Genomic DNA, 23,922 nt, shown 5'->3' on the forward strand with positions numbered 1-23,922 from the left:
GTAGGTGATATAGCATTGGTAAAGATTTAGATGCTTTGGAGACATACACACATATGTGCATGTGTGTATACACTTATCCTGTTCTATATCTGATATCAGGATACAATTTCAGAAATAAAATTCCTGGGTCAAAACTGATAGTAAAATTTGCAACCTTGCTTCACAGTATATATATATAAAAGTGGTTGATAAATTTTAAGTTCAAAGCTCTCTCAGAAATATTTGATTTTTATGGGGTTTAAAGTCTTGAAAAAATAATATACAGCAGTTTTACCTATAAAATCTAAAGAATTATGACAGCAGAAAAATACTGAAAACAAATTAATCCCAAAATATGTACCTAAAATTATACTGCCAAATCTGCCAATGTTTAAGGCCATGCCTGAAAATATATCATATAGGTTGCCTCCTGTTAGCACAGAAATGTATGAAAAAATGCTGTAGACATCCAATTATAGTAATAAAATCCAGCAATAATTCAATAAGAATGTAACATTGAAATATGTGACTCCTTTGTTTGCTCTGATAGCATTTAGAAGGATGACTGATCCCCAGAGCAGAAATAGGCTCTGATAAGCATCATGGAGAGACATTTTCCAGGGAAAGCTGAGAACTAATTCTCACCCACTCTGTTCATCAAACATGCTTTCTGAAATACATCTGCCACTGGCAATGCGAGATTATGTTTACAATTAGCAGCTGTTATCAGCTCTGCTTCACCTTATTAGTAATCATGGATTTCCCAGGTTATAGGGTTGATTATAAGCTTCACAGGTTCTGAGAAAACATGATCTCTCATTTCACAACTGTTTTATACTCAATATATTTAGAGTTCAATGAAATTTTAAAGAACTCTTTTTACTGCAGTCAAACCAAGAGTAAGTCTAAAACAAACCTGCTAGTGAGAAATTAGTTACTCCTTGATATAATGTATTAATTTCTTTATAATCTAGAATAAGTGATTAAGTGCATTCATATATGTGATTCTTTGATATTTGCTGATTTTATTAAAGAAGTTCAAATAATAGTAACTTGAAAACCTGCAAAAAAAGAAAATATTTGAAATATACGTTCAAACTTTATATAGCCACATCTTTTTTTGAAAGAGAATGAAGTTTTCATAATTCGTAGCCAAGAAACACATTTCTGAAAAGCAGTAGATAGAAATGAACGAGCATATATACAGTCTAATTACATTGAATCAGTCATTCGACAATGTATGAAATTCAATAAAGGAAAAGGAATGCTATCCTTGGCATATTTCTTTATATTATCAATTTGTTCTGGTGTCTATAATTTAATTAACAATTTTATTTTGTAGTAAGTGAGAATACATGGATCTGATGTGTGTTTATTAACAGTAGGACATTTTTAAAAAAGCAAACAACTAAAACCAGATTTCAGCTTCTACAAGTTCAGTTTTCTGGTGACCTTTTTCACTCATTGTTTGCAGACTGTATGATTGGATACAGTCTCTGAGGAAGATATTCATTCAAAAAATTATGCCAGTGATCTTTAAAAAATAATTATTGTTCAAATTCAATGTGAAGAGATCCAGAAATATTTTAACATGTCATCTGCTAGAACTCAGAGATAACTTTGTCCTGTGTTAAATGTTTATTGGTTTCTTTCTGGTCATTTGCTGTAACCCTGTGCATTTATTATTAATAGGTAAACCAGAAGGTTAACCACAGAACATTGGCTGCTAAGTAAATAAAAATTATATCTGGGCTTTGAAAAACTGCAGGGCAATACTTGCATTAGGGCAAATTTCTGAGTATATACTTGATAGTTGGTAGTGTAAATGTTAAAGTGAGCTATTTGTAAATCATCACAATGATGGGTCTTCAGGAATTCTTTACTTGAAAGCAGCACCTCTCAAATTTGAACCTGAGAGTAGAACAGCTGAATTTCCAAATTATTTTGACTCCAAGTGAGTCAAAGCTAGATTTGTATCACATTAGAACTGGTAGCTATTTCTCAATTATAGAAACCCTGGTGCTAATATCTCAGGCAAGTAGCAATGGGCGCAAAGTGATTTTTATTTTCCTCTTTGATCTCCAGTGTAAACAGCCATAAGCAAACAATGGTTAACTATTTACCTTTCCAATAATGGAGAGAAAAATACATAGGTGAATATTATGAATTGAGTCCCATTCAATGCAGAGATGAAGTTATGTTGTTTTTCTTCCCTCACTTTGTTTTTATTTCGGGGGAAGGAACTAGACAGTGAACTTGTATGAATAACCATTGGACATGGACTACAGTGTGGACATTGACTGTGGAAATGGGGGTGGGGTGGACAAAGGAGGGCAAAGTAGGAGGTGGAGTTGGGACAACTGTAATAGAATAGCAATAAAAAAAGAAAATTAGAAAACCAGTTATGAAGGTTTAACATTTGGTTACACGTAGCTTTAGAAATGGAGAACAGAATGTGTATGGGGAAAAAAAGACAATAAATAATTCAAAAAAAAAAAAGGAAAAAGAAAACATTTTTTTAAACATTTCAGTGACTCTTAGCCCACAATAGAAACTAAATTATAGTTGAGTTGACACCTTGAGATAAACACTGTATTTGATTCTTTTTAACATACTAAGCAATGGAGATTAAAAAATATATGACTGTCATTCTTAATCTTCAATCTTAAAAATATGTATTATTTCAGCTACTTATCTGACAACAAATTTTTGATTAAAACTAATACAACTTTTGCTTTTAGGATATATATATATATGTATATATATACATATATATATATAACATTTTAATATATCTTATATATACATTATTTATTTATATATTTTGATTTCTAAATATCCTCTACCTAGGATTTTTCCACCCCAGAAGTATAGCTACTCTTGGGCAGTTATCATATGTCAAGGAGTCTTTCCAAACTCAACAAATGCTTCTTATAAAAATTATGTAAAAACAATAATACAGTAGTCCCTCGCTATATTGTGGTTCACTTACCACGGCCTCACTGTATTGTGGGATTTTTTAAAATATCATATTTAATTATTTATCCTGGATTTTTCATTATATCACGGGATTTTGCAATACTGTATATGTATGTTGTTAAAGTTACATAGGTTTAAGAATGTAGAATAAATTTAAGGTTCCTACTTTGCGGGGGGCGGGTCTGAAACGTAATACCCATGATAAGTGAGAGAAAACTATATTTATTGGAAAGGTGAGGGAACACTATGATTTCCATACAGCTGTATCATTCACTGTATTACCTTTCCAAAAGATGGCAAAAGGTGACTGAGTTGGTTCTATATTTGGGAGTGAAGTATAGGAAGAAACCTGAAAGTAAGGGAAGGGTCTAGTCAAGGAACATGTGTAAATGACTCATGGACATGGACAATGGGGAGGGATATGATTGTGGGAGAAGGGATGGGCTGGGTGGGGGGAGCAATGGGGGAAAAATGGGACAACTATAATTGAAAAACCAAAAAATAAAAAGAAAATTATTAAAAAAAAGAAAGAAACCTGAGAACATCTATTTAAACATTTTTAGCCATTCCACATTTGAGATGAATACGCAAGGTATGTCTGCGAATAGTCAAGCCATTGTTAATATAATGAGAACAGTTTTCACTTATCAATGTAACCTGGTGGCCAAGGAAATCACTAACTAAAATGTGTATGTGTGAACAATGACGACTTCACTGTACTAGTCAGTGGGGGCAGTAGACACCTGTTGAGTGAGCATGTGTACTGTGAGGCCATCACATTCAATATGACTGAGTGAGTAGAGCAATGCATCTGCATCAAATCTTGCATTAAGTGTGAACATTCCTCTGTGGAAACTATTCTGATGATTCAGAAGCCTACAGCTATGGGCAACCATTGATTGGCAGCTTCATCATGACAACGCTTCACGCACTCATGCATCACATCTCATGCACAGTTTTTCTGGTGAAACATCAAGTCACCTGGGTGACTCAGCCTCCCCTACAGCTGAGTTTTGGTGCCCTGTGACTTCTAGCTTTTCCCTAAACTAAAATCACCTTTGAAAGGGAAGCAATTTCAGACCATCTATGAGGCTCAGAAAAAATATGACGGGCAGCTGATGGAGATTGGGAGAACTGTGTGAGGTCCCAAGGTGCCAAGTTTGAAGGGGGCTGAGGTGTCATTGTCCTATGTACAATGTTTCTTGTGTATTATATCTTCTTCATAAAAGTCTCTATTTGTCATATCACATGGCTGGATAACTTCTGGACAGACTTTTGTGTACATGCCCCAAACTCACTTTTAAGCAATATTTGTGACTCTGAACAAATAACTTTACCAAGTTTACTGGGAAATAAATAGGGCAAGCACAAGGATATACTATGTAAAATTGTTTAACTTAATTTTGATATTTGAATTTACTAACATATGCCTTAAGTTCAATATGTACATGTAATACTAGACTAACTCACATGTTCTTTAATAACACAGCCAAACCAAAAATGATCTATCATTTAGATAGATGTGTTTTTATCTTTTTCATCTAATGTTTAAAAATAGCCAATGTTTTACAATGTTTAGACACCTAAATACATATTACTTATATTTGTCCAAATCCATGCCTGATAATACATATATTACAGATTTATAATAAGAACTGTAATTCTTTAATTCACTGGATTAAAAAGGAGTTCATTTGTTAAGTGCTTGTAATAGATATAAACAAAGACAACATTAGGTGCTGTTTTGTCTATTAGTTATTGGTTACTATTCTTTTTTATTAGTGTTTTATTTTGTTTTTATTTTTACTATACTTTATTGGTTATACTATTACAGTTGTCCCAAATTTCTCCCTTTGCAGCCCCAGTGTCCTCAATACCTCAGGCAATCCCCATATTATTGTTTATGTCCATGGGAAGTAGTCTCAGGGGATCTCCAGGGTAGGGCAAAGAGCGTTAGCCAGGTTGATGGAGTCTCATATATGACACCAGCCTGCTGGCTCTGTGGCTTTGTGGGGGGAAAGTTCAGAAAAGAGTCAATGGCCTCTGCCCACTTTTCTGTCTCAGAGAAGGCTGTCTCTCAGTTCTCATCTTGGTGACAAACACTTCAGTTCCTCCCTATATACCACTGGTGCCTTTCAAGCTACTATACCAATGTTGGATTTCAGAAGGAATAAGTGTGAGTAAGTCCGTGTGTGAATTCCTTAAGAGGAAGTGTTTGGGACTCCACCAGTTTTTTCCACTGACTCAATCCTCACTGGTTTTTTGCAGTGACTGGAAATCTATTCTTTCCTTTTTTAATCAGTTTATCCCATGGTCTGTCACCTTGCTCTATGAACCTTGTCCATGGATTTATCACATAAAACTCACCTAAGAATTTTTTAGGTTTTCAGAATCCCAGCTCCCACACTAAACTTACCTAATCAAAATTTGTTCTTAACAAGATTCCCATGTGGTTTATATATAAGTTAGCATTTAAGTGTTCCACTTTCTTCTCTTTTTAAGGGTTCATATTATTAGTTTAGGCCCAATTAGATAATGTTAATCTCCATGTCTGTATTTTAAACTTAATCACATCTACAAAGTAACTTTTACAATTACAGTAACATTATTACAGGTTACAGGGTTATGGAGGTGGACATCCTTTAAGGGATGGCATTATTTTGTCCACCATAGAATAATACAAAGTTTATGGTGACATCTTCAATATATAGACCTAATGAGAAACATTCATGGAACTCTTGGTAATAACATTTTATCTTTATTTGAAATAAACTGGAAGGATAGATTAGAGGAAGAAGCTTTGATTCAGCTTAAGTGTTCTTTATGAAAAGAGTCATTTAAGAGCAATGTATTTTATGACAGCCTCGCCACATTTGCTTAGGCTTATAAGGACTCTGTGAACACATGTTCTTATGTGTTTTTTATTGTTTTATTTGTTTGCTTGTTTATTTATCTATTTTTAGAGAGAGGGGAAAGGAGGACGAGAGGGAGAGAAACATCACTGTGTGGTTGCCTCTCTCTCGCGCCCCCAACTGGGGACCTGCCGTGCAACCCAGTCATGTGCCCTGACTGGGAATAGAACCAACGACACTTGGCTTGCACGCCGACGCTCAATCCACTGAGCCACAGCTCTCTCAAGTCTAATACAATTGCTTAATATTGTCTCAAGCACTTCTTGGGTCTATAATAGGATCATTAAATCAAGTGACAAAAACTTACTTAAAAGTTGCCACAAGGATATATGAGTATAAATAATGACCTAAAATTACAAATATCATACAATTGTAATAATAGAAATAGCAAAATGTACCAAATAATCTAAATGACAATTACACTAAACACAAATTCAAAAACTGTTCTTGGCACTTTACTGGTTATGCTTTTATCAGAATATAGTGTTAATCACCGATTGTGTGAACTAATAATCTTAAAACAATGCTTGGATTTAGGAGTCTCTTTTCTGCTAGATACTCTGTTGATCGGCACACTGACATGGACTGGATCTTCAGTATCCACTCAGAAAATGGCTCTATTTTCACCTTAAAGCCCCTTGACCGTGAATCGTCTCCATGGCACAACATCACCATTATAGCCACAGAACTCAGTAAGTTGGAAATGCATCCATCTTGAACACATTACTGTTCACCAAAGTGGTAAAACAATGGCATTAAACAGACTGTTTTTCCTTGAGTAGATTTATTTGTTCATTAGAAAGATCTGAGAGAAATTAGTGTGTTGCATTTTTAATTAACTTAATGGTTAGCAAATATTCATTTATTTTAAACTTGATTTTCTTTATACCCTACTATAAGATAGAAATAAACTCTAGCCTCATAAAATTAATCAGTCTAAGGAAGTTATCTCTTACAAATAAAAGTTTATTATCAGTCATATCCTCCTCTTTTTATCGTGCTTCCCATCTGGAAAATGAAAGAAAGCTGTGAGATCCATCAGCAAGCCAATAAGTAGTGACTACCACAGAAATGATCTGTTGCTAACTTACAAATGGGGAGAGTGGTGTTACTGCTTCTCTATAAATGAGACTGAAATCGTATACATGTTCTCTTTGCAGATAACTCAAAACAAAGTAGCCATATTCCAGTCTTCATCAGAATTCTAGATATAAATGACCATGCTCCAGAATTTGCCATGTACTATGAAACATTTGTTTGTGAAAATGCAAAACCTGGGCAGGTAAATGCAATTATTTTAAACTTTAAAAATAATATTTTCTCTTTACAAAGGCTGATGGCAATGTTTTACTTTTCTTGCACAAATGTTTTTTCATGCAAATGATTGTCAATCCTTTGTCACTTATCTCACTTTACCACAAAAGTCACAATGATCTAAAAAGATGACTTTTAATATTGTTTTTATTATGAAATCCATTCTAAAATAGGAAAATAATATAATGTATTTTTTAATTTATATATCAGGTACATGATAAATATCACAAATATAAAAAGTTCCTACTAGATTCATAATTATGTTGATACTAAATTATATTTAGAATGAAAATACATTAAATAAAACAAAATATGAAAATAAAGTTGTTCTCTGTTAATATAAAGAGTCGATCATTGTTTCATTGATTCAATTTTGTCACTTTTAGTTGCTCAGTCAGAACAATTTAGTTTAATGAAAGTTATATTCTGCTTGTTATTTTTCAACTTTAATATTAGTGAGATTAAAATAACTATTTTAAGTACCCTACAGAGTAATATTTCAGATATCTCTAAAGTAACTTTAAGCAAAGTCAGAATATGTTCATTAAAATATATATATATAGATTATTTATTTTTGGAGAGACGGGAAGTAAGAAAGAGAGGGAGAGAAACATCAATGTGTGGTTCCCTTTCACACGCTCAAAAGTGAGGACCTGGCCCGCAACCAAGGCATGTCCCCTGACAGGACTCGAACCAGCCACCCTAGACTATGTTCATTTTTGACACTGGTAGAGTATTTTACAAATGACAGTAATAGCATAAATTTTAATGAGAGAAATTTTAACCAATTATTTAGATATTTCTTTAAGAAAAAGTAGGTAGATGAGTCCTATGTAATGTGGTTATATATTTTTTTAATTATAGAAAATGAAAGTGAAATACAGTGTCCTATTCCAATAGAGATTATAATGCACTAAATGTTTCTGTTCTGCCCAGCATTCATATGTTGAAGCTCCCTAACCACTATTTGTGTATTTGTAGATGGGACCTCTAAGGAAGCAATGGAAATTTAAGAAGGTCTTTAAGGTAGGGTTCAGATCTAATAGGGCTAGTGTCCTTTAAAAAAAAGATACCAGAGAGATCACTCTCTCTCCATGCATATACTCAAAGGCAAGGCTATGTGAAGAGACACAGGAAGAAAGCAGCCATATGCAAACCAGGAAGTGGTTCCTCACAAGAAGCCCACCATATCTGTACCTTGATCTCAAACTTTTTATTAATTTTACCAACATAGAATAATTACACCATTATATGGATTAAAAATTATTTTATTTTCTAACTTTGCAATAGGTAATGAGCATATCCTCAGTCAAATAAATGATTATTTTTAATTTGATGCTTAATATTTATAGCATAGTTAGTTACACATCAGATTATTTGTATACATACCTATTAATGAAAATTTAGTTTGTCAACAAAGTATTACTTTATCAGACAGTACTATAGGGAGTATTGTAGTACATTTATATTTATAAACTGCTTGGTATTATTTTGTGTTTGATATAATTCTCAAAGTAGGAATAATTAAATTTAATCTACACTTATATGTTTCCAAATATGTCATAAATCTAGTGGTAACACCCATCAAATGTGAATTATTGCTTATTTATTGGTCAAAACTGATTTTAAATATCTGCCAATATGTAATATCTCATAATATTTTTAACATGAATTCCTCCAAAATATTGAGGTTGCACCTTTTTTTTCATAAATATATGGCCATTAAAGCCAGGCAAAGAAAGAAAAATACAATATGATATCACCTAATACAGGAAACTAAAGAACAACACAAACAAAGGAACTAAATAGAACAAAGAGCAGAATAGCAGTCAATAGGGGGGAGGGGAGAGGGAGAGAAGGGGGATAAGTAAGGGAAGGGTTTAGTCAAAGAGCCTGTATAAAAGACTCATGGACATGGACAACGGGGATGGATATGATTGCGGGAGAGGGGGTGGGTTGGGTGGAGGAGAGAAATTAGGGGAAAAGGGGACAACTGTAATTGAAAAACCAAAATAAAAAAAAAATAAAAATCTATACTAGTTTCCCAAGGCCACCATCACAAATGACCACAAATGAAATAGTTTAAACAGTAGAAATGCATTCTCTCACATAGTTCTAATATCAGTGTGTTAGCAGGTTCACATTCTTTCTGAAGGCTCAAGGGGAGAATCCTTCTTTGCCACTTCCTAGCCTCAGTGGTAGCTTGGAAACCCAAATTACTTCAATCTCTGTCTCCATTGTTGCATGGCATCCTTCCTCTATCTCTTCCTGTATCCCAATTTCTCTCATTTTATGAGGACTCTATTCATTGGATTAGGAGCCATGTAATCCTGTACTATCTCATCTTAAATTGATTACATCTGCAAAGAGCCTGTTTCCCAATAAGGTCACGTGGCAATTAGGACTTGAACATAAATTCTGGAAGTACACAAGTCAACTGACAGTGGCTTATAGATAGTCTCTACTTATTGCTTATTAGTATGCTTTTCTTTTATTTATTTGTATGAGTTATTCATATATTACAAATTAATGTTTTATAATAGTAAAGTATAATTGATATTGACTAATACTTATTTTAATATAAACTATTATTATAAAAATATTTATCTATTTTCATATAGTTGAAGGAAATCAATATTCCTGTAAAAATTAACAAGGTTAAAAAGAACATACGTTTTAAGCCTCTGATATATATTCTCTCTTAAAATATGTTTAAATAATGGTATACAGTAGTCTCTCTCTGTATCGCAGTTCACTTATTGCAGCCTCACTGTATCGCGGGATTTTAAAAAATATTATATTAAATTATTTATCACAGATTTTTCGCTATATTGAGGAATTTTGCAGTACTGTATACGTATGTTGTTAAAGTTACATAGGTTTAAGAGTGTAGGATATGTTTAAGAACATAAGTAGTACTTATAAAAGTGTGGAAAAGGTTAATAAGGGAGTGGGAAAGATTAATAAGGGACTGGGAATGGTTTATAAGTATGTGGGAAACATTTATAAAGCCTTAAAATATATATAAATACTAAAATAAATATAAGGTTCCTTCTTTGCGGATTCTCACCTATTGAGGGGGGTGGGGTCTAAAATGTAATACCCGTGATAAGTGAGGGAATACTGCATCTAATAATTTCAAAAACTCAGTCATATAACCAAAAGACCCATGCTGTTTATGATATAAAATATTGCTAAATAATGGATATTATTTTGCTATTCTGAAACAGGATATTGAGCAATAATATCAAGCCTCATGCACATTTTTTACATGCCATGCCCTAATTTTCTAAGGAGAAACAATGGGTTCAGTTTGCATTAATAATCATGCACTTTCAGAAGCATTATATAAAAAGACATAAGGTTATATGTCACTCTGTCAAAATGAATAAAATCATGGTTAATATTAAATTATAAAAGAAAACTCTTGAATAGTGAGTATGTAGATTAGGATGCCTATAAAAGGTACACAGCATTCAAAATAATGCATACATTAAACTACTATGAAAGTTCAGTAATTGTTCATCAAAGGAGGTCAGACTATGATACTTGGAAACAGTACAACCGATTCTTTCTTTTTTAAGGGACATTTGAAAGTCAGAGTAATTAAATGACTGTGATGTCAAATCACACAAATTACAGGCCCAGACTAGAAAAACAGACATCCGATGTATAGCTTAATGTTTTTTTCCACAACGGAGTGCTCAGTGGAATTTTTATGCACAATCTGTCATTTACTGCTCCAATCATCACACTACAGCATACCTCTGACTTACAGTGAGCTCAGCTGCGAGGTGCTATAATTTCTCCAAGTCGACACTGATTTTACAAAACTTTAGAAGCACTTATTTGTATATAGTTCCAAATTTCACAAACGCCATTAAAATAAGGCAAATATTTGAATAAACTATCCAATCTGATTGCATCTGTGGTGTACCATAGCTTTAAAATTTTTTGATTTCTGATATTATATGACTTATTGCTCATGTTCCAAACTGTATTAATTGGGTTTTTAATCTATAGGAGGTGGTTACGCTAAGAACTTATGTTTTCAATGCATCTCCTATGCTATCTGCCTTTGAGACAAACATTATCTAGTGGAGAAATAGATGGGTAAAAAAATTAATAACAAAAAGACTGGTGATTTCTAAAATGTTCGAAGAGGATTAATGTTGGAGTGATCTATTTTTTTCTTTAAGGTTGGACACTGCACTGGGTGGGGATCAAGCAATGAATCAGAGAGACCTGTAAATTTGATGGACATTGTCTTAGTCTTACTTAAATCAGTTTCATTAGATAGGATCTTTAAAACAACAACAAAAACAGAACCTTGGCATAATTTTCTGAGACGGCATATTTTTTGTTTCCTTGCTTTTAGTGGTATAGTTAAAGCACAAATACTCATATTCATTAGAATTATCTTTTAATAACAGCATTTGCTCTTTTTGTTGTGCTTTATTTAATGCATTTTGTTTCAGTTGATTCAGACTGTCAGCGTCATGGACAAAGATGATCCTCCCCGAGGCCACAAATTCTTTTTTGAACCAGTGCCAGAGTTTCCCCTCAATCCAAACTTCACTATTGTAGATAATAAAGGTATAGCACTTTTTTTTTTTTAATATCAAACAATTACGAGACCTTAAGACGCACACTTAAAAACGATGTGAGTTATTTCCCCTCCACCTGTTCTTTTCAGATAACACAGCAGGGATCATGACTCGAAAGGATGGATACAGCCGCCACAAAATGAGCACGTATCTCCTACCAATTCTGATCTTCGACAACGATTACCCGATTCAAAGCAGCACTGGCACGCTCACCATCCGGGTGTGCGCGTGCGATAACCGAGGGAACCTGCTGTCCTGCAGCGCACAGGCCTTGGTCCTCTCGGCCGGCCTGAGCACGGGCGCTCTGGTGGCCATCCTTCTCTGTGTCGTCATACTACTCGGTAAAGGTACCCCTGCGGCCCCGCCAAACGCTATTGAACTTGCAAAATTCTCTCTCTCGTTGCCCAGTGATCATGCACTGGAAAGCACTCTTCTCTGTAGCCAAAGATTCAATGTTTTAACTTAAAAAAAAAAAATATATCCTTTTAAACTGGAGAATAACTGGGTTTTTGTCTGCTGAGATAGGTCTAGCTTGCTAGAGATCAAAAAACAAATAAAATCTTATACTGTGTAGAGCTAACCATGACCATTATGTTCTAATGACGTTTTTAAAAAATATATTTTATTTTTTTTTTTAGAGAGAGGAGAAGGGAGGGAGGGAGAAAGAGAAAGAGAGAAACATAAATATGTGATTGCCTCTTGAGTGCCCCTAACCGGGGACCCAGCCCACAACCCAGGCACGTGCCCTGACTGGGAATAGAACCTGTGACTCTCTGGCTCACAGGCCCGTGCTCAATCCACTGAGCCACACCAGCCAGGGCTGTTCTAATTACTTTTAATGTAATAGTTGATTTAATTTTTATATCTGCTCTATAGGGCAGGTATTTTTATTCTTCTGCAGAGAGACTAAATAACTTCCACAGTCACTGATCTAGTCAAGAAACAAGTATAAAGGACCCATGGACATGGGCGACAGAGTTGGGATTGACTCTGAGAGTAGGGGTTGGGTGAGGCGGGGGAGAGCAACGGGGGGGGGGGGAACTGGGACAACTCTAGTTGGACAACAAACAATTTTTTAAAAGAAAAAAATAAAGTATTTTAACTACCTATAAAACTCAGGTTATTTGATTTCAGAATTCCCCTTTCTAACCGTTATTCTCAAAACCAAAGCCTATATTCATGAATACAAACCAATTAGTAAGTTATGTACATCAGACATCTAAATGACAAATGTATTTACATTGTCACAAGATAACTTTTTCACAAAAGTTGTTATATGTAGGTGCAGTGCACCAAATTAAAAGCTTATGTTCATTTTTTGAACAACAATAAAATAGAATATCACAATGGCATTGTGAAATATCTAATCCTGCAATGTTTTCTAAATAAAGTCATACTTCCAATAGCAAATGTTTTATTTGAACATGCCCTAACAGGACAACAATTTAATTCAATTAAACAGTTGTTCCACTCTAAAACATTCCTCCAAAATTGTTTCCAACAAATATTCATCCAAAATGCTTATGCTTGGGGCAGGAGAGCTAGCCAAATTTATGTTCCAGTGCCCATATGTGCTGGCTCCTTTTCATTGCAAATCCTTTCAAGCTATCTGGATGAAATCCCTTTGGCTAGATATCCTTGAAGGACTTCAGTGGGGGATTGATGAAAGTGAGCGGAAACTGTTATTTTTCAGTTAAAATGATCCAACTATTTAGAGAAACACTTTCTCAGGGTGTCAGAACATGCACACCACTATCATCACCATCAGCAATCACATCTCTACCTGCTATTAGAAAGTTGAGCTCTTCCATAATATATTTTTGTATCCCCCATGAAGATTCAATTGTGGCCTACCTTTTTAGCTAAGTTCCACTTTTATGCTTTACATACTGTCTTATTTGCTCAGATAATTCTACTTTCCTAATTAAGAACATAAAATCAGGTATATTTCAAATTTGACTCTTTATTTAGATGTTAATATAATATGCACACATACATAAAGACACACATGCATACATGGAGGATCAGAACCACCCCTCCCAACTATGCTTAGATATTATAGCATTCTCAAATCAAACTGTATACTATTTTCCTCTGCAGAAATCCTAGAAGGTTTCTGTTATTCTAAAAAGTCTGCCACTTATTTTCCTGAGCAGTATAGAAGACACAAACTTATTGTTTCCCTTCCCACCTTATTGCCTAAATGTGGAGTGATTTACTATTATTTGAGTTAAAATTCGTTAGAACCAGATAATAGAAACTCAGGCTTCATTATCACACTTTCCATGCTGTCTTGCTGCTCTTTTGAGGCTGTGTATGGATGGCTGGACAGTTATTGCCTTTTTACAGTTAAGAGAGTTTGCTCTTTGCAAAACAGTGATATAACTGTGGGAGAAGGGGTGGGCTGGGTGAGGTGGAGCAATGGGGGAAAATAGGACAATTGTAATTGAAAAACAATAATAAAATATATATATATATATATAGCAAAAAAAAAACAGTGATATAGCATGTGCAATAATATTTTAGACATACTCTGTCACAATCGAAAGAAATGTAGTTCTTAGTTTATAACTGTGTTTCAAGGCAAAGTAGAGGATTAAAACCTAGGGCAGCACTTTTTTACATTTTTGGTTCCTTGGACACCTTCAGAAGTCAGATAAAGCTTATGGGCCTATTGAGAATAATAATTTAAATGTTTAAAAATGTGGTATATAAGATGAGACAAAATACATCTGTCTATTGAACAAAACACAAAACAGAAAAATGGGCTTGATGACTGTCATATTGCCTTGTTCTAGTACAAGTCTAATAATCATTTGAGATACATTGTAATTATAATGCAATGTAAAATAAGTGATTTCTATTGGTTTAATAGTTGCACATACTGTCAACATCATGACAGTTGATACTGAAATTCATAATGGAAAGAAATGCTAAATTCCAGTTATGGGTTAGTGAAAATAATGATATACATTTTTCTATTTCTTATCTTAGCCTCTGTACATCTATTCTCATATCCCAGATTAATAACATCAGACTAGGGAAAGGGAGCAAATAATTTTGACCTGACAGAGAGGAAAAACAGTGAGAATAGATCCTAAGGACCATTTGTGAGAGTTAATAAATATTATATTAGCTAGTAAACCTTTAAAATAATCAATATATTAGTGCTTTCTTATTTATAAAAAGTAGAGCATTTATAAATTAATGCATTCAATGTTAAATTTACAAAGGACCCTCTTTTTCTACTGCATGGTTCACTAGATTGTTGCATTTTAAATTTATGTTTGACTTAGTTGTTTCTTTTTTTTAGTACAGTTATATCTCATTTTTACTGAAATTCAAAAAAAAATTTTATTCAAGGTGATTCTGTATATAGCTGTATCACTGAAAGCCCATTGTATGGAGATTAAGTAAATATTCTTTGAATTATTTTTTTTTTCAAAAATTCTTTCTACCAATTAGTAAGGGCTGAGGAACGTTTGCTGGCCAATATGACAACAGCTTTGGACGGGCTTTTAGTGGAGCTATATAGACCTCAAGGGCCAATGTAAGCTGTAATCTCAGTATAAATGACTTTGCTTTGTTTAATCTTGAAACAAAAATGGAGCAAAGAAATAATAGATTTTTGAGCCAACATTTTCTTGTTTTTCAGTGAAAGATGAATAGTATTGAAAAACATTTTACTGCACCAAAGTAAGGGAAATCTGATTGTTATTTCTTTCAGTCAATGTGTAAATGTGTTTTTGGGAAATTTTCTTTAGATAATTCTTAAATTTTCTGATGTGTAAAAACATGGATATAGTGTATTTTAAATGGGATTGCTATATTTTGGAAACAGTGTTTTTTTAATTTTTTAAATGTATTTTAATGGCTAAAGGTAAGTATTTTGCATATATTCACTGTCAAGTATATGTATATGTTACATTCCATCAATAAAATGAAAAATAAAGTATATCATAATATGGGTATATATAGGGAATTATATAAGTAAGAATATAGGTAAATAAAAACAAAACAGAAAATACAGAGAGTACATTTAATATTTTAGCCAAAAGACTTGAATACAAATGTGGAAGTCAAGGACATCCTCAGTAACAAGATATGATCTGAGCTATCTCGTAACATGACCATATGCTTAAGATGAGTTTGGGTGTGTATTTTATATTGTGAATATAAAGTACAATATTGAGTTACATTTCAGATCTTAAGCAGGCTTCAAAACCAAGTCAATAAAGACATTTAAGTAAGCAGATATGAGCTATGAAAAGGGCTGAGATTAGTAGCACATACATATTTATGTACCTATATGTTATATATTTGTCATATATGTTATGTCATATATCTGCATATACTTGTACATTATACACATGCATTACATATACATACTGTATAGAGTGTACGTGTATGCATATATGCACATACATGAGTAATTTTTACATATATTCCCTTGAGTCATTAAGAAAATATTAAATTGATGCTCAATTTCCCTTAGCATAAGAATCACTGTAGTTTTAAAATTTTAGTATTTTTAAACAAACATGCATATGGGAGAAATGAGGTGTCAAGTATTTACAGTTGATTAAACACATTAGCTGTAATTGAATAAAGCTTTTTCAATGCCAGTAAATAAATGAAACTGTAATATCCACTTATTTAGCAATTCAGTGTATCGGCCATTGGCCCAAAGCGCCCTGCATTTGTATAGGATAGTCACTCTTTTAATCCAATTTTAGCACTTCTTACACCACACACACTTCATTCACAGAAGTGTGCTATATGTATGCAATTTATGTATGTAATTTATGTCTCAATCACGGAATCTCACTATATTTTCCCTTCCTTCCTCCTTCATTCTTCACTTTCTCTCTCTTTTCTCTCTTCTCTCTCTCTCCTTCCCTCTCTCTATTTCTCTTTCTCTCTCTCCCCTTAAATAGTTTTAGTTGTGCTGTTTGCTGCATTGAAGAGGCAAAGAAAAAAGGAACCTCTGATAATATCCAAAGACGATGTCCGGGACAACATCGTGACCTACAATGATGAGGGTGGTGGGGAAGAAGACACTCAAGCTTTTGACATTGGCACATTAAGGAATCCTGAAGCAAGAGAAGACAGTAAACTTAGAAGGGATGTAATGCCGGACACTATTTTTCAGATAAGGAGGACTGTGCCTCTGTGGGAAAATATTGATGTCCAAGATTTTATCCATCGAAGATTAAAAGAAAATGACTCAGACCCAAATGCACCTCCTTATGATTCACTGGCTACATATGCCTATGAAGGGAATGATTCCATAGCAGATTCACTCAGTTCTTTAGAATCTCTCACAGCAGATTGTAATCAAGATTATGATTACCTCAGTGACTGGGGTCCTCGGTTTAAAAAACTGGCCGATATGTATGGGGGTGATGATAGTGACCGAGATTAAGAGAATTGTATGACTTGATTGATGTTAGTGGAAGTGCTCTGTTGTTAGATTGAGTGGCCTGTATTCTCCTCCTTGCAGGAAATTTTTAAAATGTCAAAATTGCAAACAATACTTAGGTGTTGTCTTAGTAAGGGTTTGCTTAATCAGTAAGTTTCTGTGAATGGATACAAATGAGATAGATGTTTTAAAAGGTAATAATAACCAGTTCACCCTCTTTGCCTAACAATCTCTGAAGGAAAGTATATCACATCAATAATCAATAAAAAATCCATAAAGGCTTTTTGTGCCTTTTCTTAGATATAAGAACTTTATAAATGTTTTCTGAACTGACTTACAGTCACCTTTACTATTAAATGAAACATTGTGCAACTGCTTTGTAAATTAAAATGGAAAAAAAAAACTCTAAAGAAATAGGAATGAATATTACTGCCATATTTATTTAGTTGAAGAATGTCTTTGTGTTAATTTATTCATATTTTTATAAATGTATATTTATATTTTTGTATTTTTATGAAATAAACTAGTATTTATAAAAATAAATTTCATTTTATTTAATTCCTAGAAGCAGTCCTGATGTCACTTGTAACAGAAGTGTTTTTACATCTTTAAAGGTAAAACATGATTTACTCAGGGAAAATTTTTCTATGTTATGCATGTGATTTGGAACTAGAACCTGCTGGAACTGTAAAAGAACTTTAGTACAAATTGTGATTTTTCTGCTTTAAAACTTAATATAGACAAGTGTTTATTGAGCTGCTGGTGTCTGCCCATCAATAGGATATAAGTCACATTTGAAATAGAAAATATTACAAATACACTTGTGAGTGATTAACTTTGGCTTTTTGTACAATTCTTTACTATGAGGTCAATGGGTGAATTATATATTATGAGTACTTAGGAGAACAATATAAAACAAATATAAACAAAATAAATTATACTAAAATTTATAACAAGGCACATGCATTCAACACCTTATTAATTACAGCTTAAACTGTTAAATACAAGTACCATTGTTAAATTCTGACTGAACATAATTAAGTCACTATTTGAAAAGATCTTTAGATCTTTTCAAAATTACAAAACAGTTTGAATAATATTTCTTGTTTTTTTTTAAAAGGCTCACACTGAACTAAAATAGCATTTGATAATCTTCGCTTGTAAAAGAATATGGTAATGAAACTTAACTAGATTTCATGCCATCAAGTCCACATTATCAGAATTAAACAACAACCCAACATAAAGAAAGAATAAAATAATAGCCTTCTCTTCTGAAGTTTTAGTTATCTTCATAATCTCCTAGCCTCTAGTCTGCTCTTAGCTCACTTTTGTTTTTTAACACTTGGATGATAGTGTATGGGTGAAAGCAAGCTAAATAACCCTAAATATTTTCTTACTTAAATATTGAATTGCTTCCCAAATTTATGTAGTAATATGTAGCTATTTCTAAGAATAAATATTAGTTATTATAGTTTATATGAAATAGACACCAGCTCTTCAAATGTATATGGTCAAAAAGCAAGGCACAGAGTCTTATCTCACTTCTATCTTTGTTGTTGTTAGAATAATGTTATAAACGGGGACAAAAACCAAAAACAAAAAACACCTATTACTGCCAGCATTTAGAAGTCAAAATATTTTACCTATAAATCTAACCCTCTGGATATTCTTGAAGAATCTACTAGTGAGATTAAGCCATTCTCCCCTTATATTAATGTGTCAATCAGTTAATTTCATAAATTGCCAGTTTATGTGTGGCATTTTTCTTCTAGATACTTTTATTTTACTATTTATAAACAATTACATAATTTTCATAGCAATTATTTTTCAATGATATAAATAACATTCACAAATATGTGGCTCTTTTACTATAATTAATTTCAATGTTATCAAAGTTATATATGCTATGGTTTATGGTTTCCCTGCTATTCTTTGTTTTTTTATGTGTCTTTATTATTAATTAAGCTCCAAACTCTTCGTCAATCATCTAAATTTTCTCCCTTGAGATTCTCAAGCATAAAAAGTAGAGAGCCAGTTTTACCCCCTTGAAGAAATTTTTTCTTCAGTCACTGAACCATTCCAGTAGGATGAACTAACTGCCCTCTCTTTCAGCTGCATCCTGATACTTCCTCCCTCAATCAACCTGAAAGTTTTCTTGATCTCTCTTCTAGAGTTGAAGTCCTGAGATCCATAGCTCATGTCAAGCAATTTTGGTTTGCTTCCCTTGTTCTTCCTCTTTATATCTGAGCTAATATGGTTTACATATGGTCCAAATGATGTTATTGCTTATTTGTTTATAATATGATAGTTCCACTAGGCTTAAACAAAAATTATTTCTTGGTAATCAATTTGTTTCTTTCTATTTTTGCTCTAGATGTATTTGCTGCTCTGAAGTTTTATTAGTATTCTGAAGTGTTTTAACTTCTCAGTCACCAGAAATTTCTTTTATGGACACTGGTTTCATCAATTTATATGGCCGGCCTGCTCCTCATAGGCATTAGGCATTGAGTTTCTAAGTCTTATTATACTCGTATGATATTGAACAGAAATCTAGACATTTATGAATGTTATTATTAATAAATCTATTTCTTTGATTTTTAAGTATACATTTATTGTATATTTGTTACTGATTCTAATAATAATCATATAGAGAGAGAGATTATAAGGAAATATATTTTAAGTGATTGTATTCTTGAGATGAATATACATATTCAGATAATTTCTTAACTGTTTTCATTATGTTCATTTAATATTATTTTTCAATGTATGCTACCCTACAAAGGTATTTCATTTAATACCTTTAATATACTTGGAAATTCAGTATTCTCACATTCATTTAATAGTTAAGTACAACATCATGTGGAATAGTATGTATATGACAGCAATTAAAAATGAATCAAATATACAATGCCTATATATGAATTTGAACTAAAAGTTATAATTATCAAAGTATGTACCATTTATAACCACTCTCTAATAGTAACTTTTATTTATTTATTTTTTTAAATTTTATTTATTTATTTTTAGAGAGAGGGAAAGGGGGGGAGAATGAGAGGGAGAGAAACGTCAATATGTGGTTGCCTCTCGCCCGCCCCCGAATGGGGACCTGGCCTGCCAGGCATGTGCCCTGACTGGGACTCAAACCAGCAACCCTTTAGTTTGCAGGCCAGCATTCAATTCACTGAGCCACACCAGTCAGAGTACATCTTCAATTTTTATATGGTGCTTTGAAACCTTGGAAAAACCACTTTTAAATTAATCTGTGGAGCAAGCAAATGGAGATATGGGCTATCAGCAATTAGTCAAATTCCAAACAGAGTATTGAAAATCACTTTTGTCATTAACCACATTCATTCTAAAGAGATCAATCTGGAACTTGGAAACATCTTAGTAATATGAGAGAATAGAGAAATGGGCAATGGTGACGCAAAGGCCATTACTTATTTCTCTGGTCAATGAGTAAAATGTATGGCTTTTTTGGTCATTTTTATTCAATTAAATCAAATTGCAGTGTGGGAGCCAGAGGGACATTTTGATGGCCCTCTCCTCTGTCTGACACAAATACTTTCCCAAGTGTTATGTTAAATTTGTCAAAAGGAAAATATTTTCTTAAGTGCTGAGATGAGACAGCTTTTCAGTGATTGGAAACTTCAGCAATCGCCAAGGGTAAAATAAGTAAAACATTGCACTAAACAGTTCTTATATCAATTCTCAGTCATAGATTGCATCTATTTAATAATTCATAGTTTTAAAATGTAGAGGGTTGTTCATATATGTTATCTGAATGTTTGTTCACTCAGATTTTAATTTATATAGAAAAAAATCATACCCTGAATTACAACTTAATCAACGGAAAATAACTATTTTTGAAGCTTACAGTATTCTAAATATTCCCCTTGTTTTCTTGTTTAATGGTAGCTTCTTACTTTGATGGCAGCATACTAATAAACTGCCTAATTTATTTGAAAATGTAGCTAATAATTTCACCCTTGTTTCAGGTTCAGAACTGTTGAAGTATTTGCTAAATGATATAAAACATCAAAAAATAATTATGTAATATGATCTACTTCTTATTTGGATATTATTTATTGAATTATAGTAACCTTATGATCTGATGGAAACTTCAATCTAGTGCCACTAAATAAGTCAACAGACACGATCTGAATAGGAGAGTTTGTTATACTGATCTAAGCATTAGGTAATGAAATAGTGAGGAAGTTATTTTCATTTCATGGTCTGTAAAATTAATTCCTTAACCTTCCAGCTATAATGAAAGATCATATTATGCATTTTTCATTATTAATCTACTCTCATACTTATTATCATGAAATTATATTAAATATTCTCAACCTTTCTCATTAAAACTTTAATGCAATAACCATCAGTTTTGTTCCCTGAATAACAAATAATTTGGAAGTAACATTAAAAGATATTTAAATGCAAATCTATGTTAAATAAAAGAGCAATCTGAATTCCTGAATTATTTTATTCAAAAATCTACTGTAATGCAGTTGAAACTAATAAAATTAAACTCTTCGCTTTTAGTTCATATATGAATTATTGTTCATTTATGATTTGCTATTTTCAGCAGCTTAACAAAAATATGTTCTATTTATTCTCAATACTATATTCATCTTCCTTTTATAAATAAATACCCATGCCACCTGACAATATGTCTATAAATAAAATAATATTTCAAAAGAAAAATAAATGCAGAGTTAAGTTTAAGCATTTATTTTTGATAAATCACTGCATATGTGGCATTACACTTTTAAGAATTTGAATTAAGGACATACACTTCAGATTAAGAGGAAATTCTGCTCATTTTTTAGGGAACAACTGTTTCAAATTTCTATGAAATGTCGAGGAAGAAAAGCAGTAAATGTAAGTGATCGAAAAGAAAAGCCCTAAGCTAAAAAAAAAAGAAAAAAGAAAAAAAAAGAAGTTACAAATCTCAAAGGGCAGTTGTAATTTCAATATGTTTTAAAAAGTAGGATTCTGTTCTGAGAAAAAAAGGAGAAAGTTCATCTTTATTCTTCTTCAATTTATGAGGAAAGGAGTATTACCTAATTAAAATTTAATTTAAAATTAAATTCAAAAGAGAATAAAATCAACCCTACAAATGAGTTAAGTCCTAATCCACTGAGAACAAAATGACAATGAATTCAGAAGTAATGGGCTCATATGAAAGTTCTCATGTTTGCTTATAATATTCATCATCTTTTTAGACAAATGGACTTTATGAATACAGAGCCTTGCAATGCATATTGATAGGAGGAAAAATAAAAACTGGCCAGGGAGACAGTAAACAAAAAGAAAAGGCTTATCTTACTTCAATAGGTATATATATTTTTTACATTTCGACTTTTGGAGTTGTTGTGTGTCCATTTTAATTAGTTTATTCAGTAATATAAAGGGTGGAGCAAAAGTAAGTATTCAGTTATTTATAAAATGATACAAAAATTAATAAGATGGAAATAATCTGTGTTTTTTGTATTTGGCACTGTAAACCTACTTTTGTCCCACCCTGTACATAGTCAAAGGAGAAATCTTCAACTTGGAAACTGTTTGTAATGAAAAGAAACATGCATATGCGTATAATGTGACTCTGTCAAATACATGGCAGACAAAATGAATTCTGAAATCAGAATCTTAGTGAAACTTCTTACATAGTTATTTCCTTGGAGCAAGTGTAAGATATCCAGTGGGAAAGGAATAAAGTCTAGCAAACAAACAAATATATATATTTGCATTTATCTTATTATGATTAGCATCTAATAGGTTTCAGAGGAAAGAAACATATTTATAAATATAAGCAATATAAAAATTACTGTCATGTGGCTAAAATAATTTTCCTTACTAAATATAGGCTTTCATATAGACTTGTATTTAATAGCTTAGTCACATACAAATATTTTAGAATGACCCAGATGTTCTGTGAGAAATTAATTGAGCAAACATGACAATAAAGTTCCTTCCTAGTTTAACATCTATATAATAACCTTGAATGATGGTCATCTTTTGCATTAATAACACAATTTGAAATATAAAACTTTTGATAGCATACCTAAAGGAACTAAAAAACTCAAGACAATAAATACAAAGACAACAGAGAAATTATTACATTCAAGTTCTAAAAGTATCTATTAAAGTAGTTCTGGCTAGGATGGAGGTGTGGACAGACATGCTACAACTCCCTCCACAACTAAGAAGGAACACAATTACCTCAAAAATAGAGGCAACCAGAAATTCCAGAAAATCAAGCTGTATGGAAGTCCAACAAATAAAGATATAAAGAAGAAATACTCATCCAGACAGATAGGAGGGGCGGAGCCAGGGTGGAGAGGATGTGGTGTGGTGGTGGCAGCAGAAGTGGCAGCAATAGGCCAGCAGAAGTGCAGTCACACATTTTAAAATGTCAGGAGGGACACCTGGGAAGTGTTCCCAGCTCCTCACCAGACCTTGCAGCTCACAGTCCCAGCACTAGGGAAAAGCAAGCCTCATTGCTTCTTACTGTGCAAACCAGTGGGGGTTGCAATAGAGGAAGAAACTGCCAGTCTCTCAGCCAAGTCCACTCATTTAAAGGGCCCCCATGGTCCTAGAACATCCGCAGACTGACCCACTCTGGGAACAACAGCCAGGGCAACAGCTAGAGAGACATTAGTCCCATATGGAAGTGGGAGGAGCGCCTGGAAAAGGGGCGAGTGCT

General features: G+C 33.0%; 1 protein-coding gene across 1 annotated transcript in view; it reads left to right on the plus strand.

Moving 5' to 3' along the window:
• Positions 1–17,608, plus strand: part of CDH9 (cadherin 9) — a 109,423-nt gene extending 91,815 nt beyond the window's left edge. The window contains exons 8-12 of the mRNA XM_090278894.1: positions 6,426–6,562; positions 7,031–7,152; positions 11,663–11,780; positions 11,881–12,132; positions 16,729–17,608. Coding sequence (XP_090135020.1) covers positions 6,426–6,562; positions 7,031–7,152; positions 11,663–11,780; positions 11,881–12,132; positions 16,729–17,216 — 1,117 coding nt within the window. The 3' untranslated portion in view covers positions 17,217–17,608. The remainder of the gene's footprint in view (positions 1–6,425; positions 6,563–7,030; positions 7,153–11,662; positions 11,781–11,880; positions 12,133–16,728) is intronic.
• Positions 17,609–23,922: the final 6,314 nt, after the last annotated feature.

Source organism: Furipterus horrens, unplaced genomic scaffold, assembly GCF_987537825.1.
Source record: "Furipterus horrens unplaced genomic scaffold, mFurHor1.1.pri manual_scaffold_5, whole genome shotgun sequence".
Taxonomy (NCBI): domain Eukaryota; kingdom Metazoa; phylum Chordata; class Mammalia; order Chiroptera; family Furipteridae; genus Furipterus; species Furipterus horrens.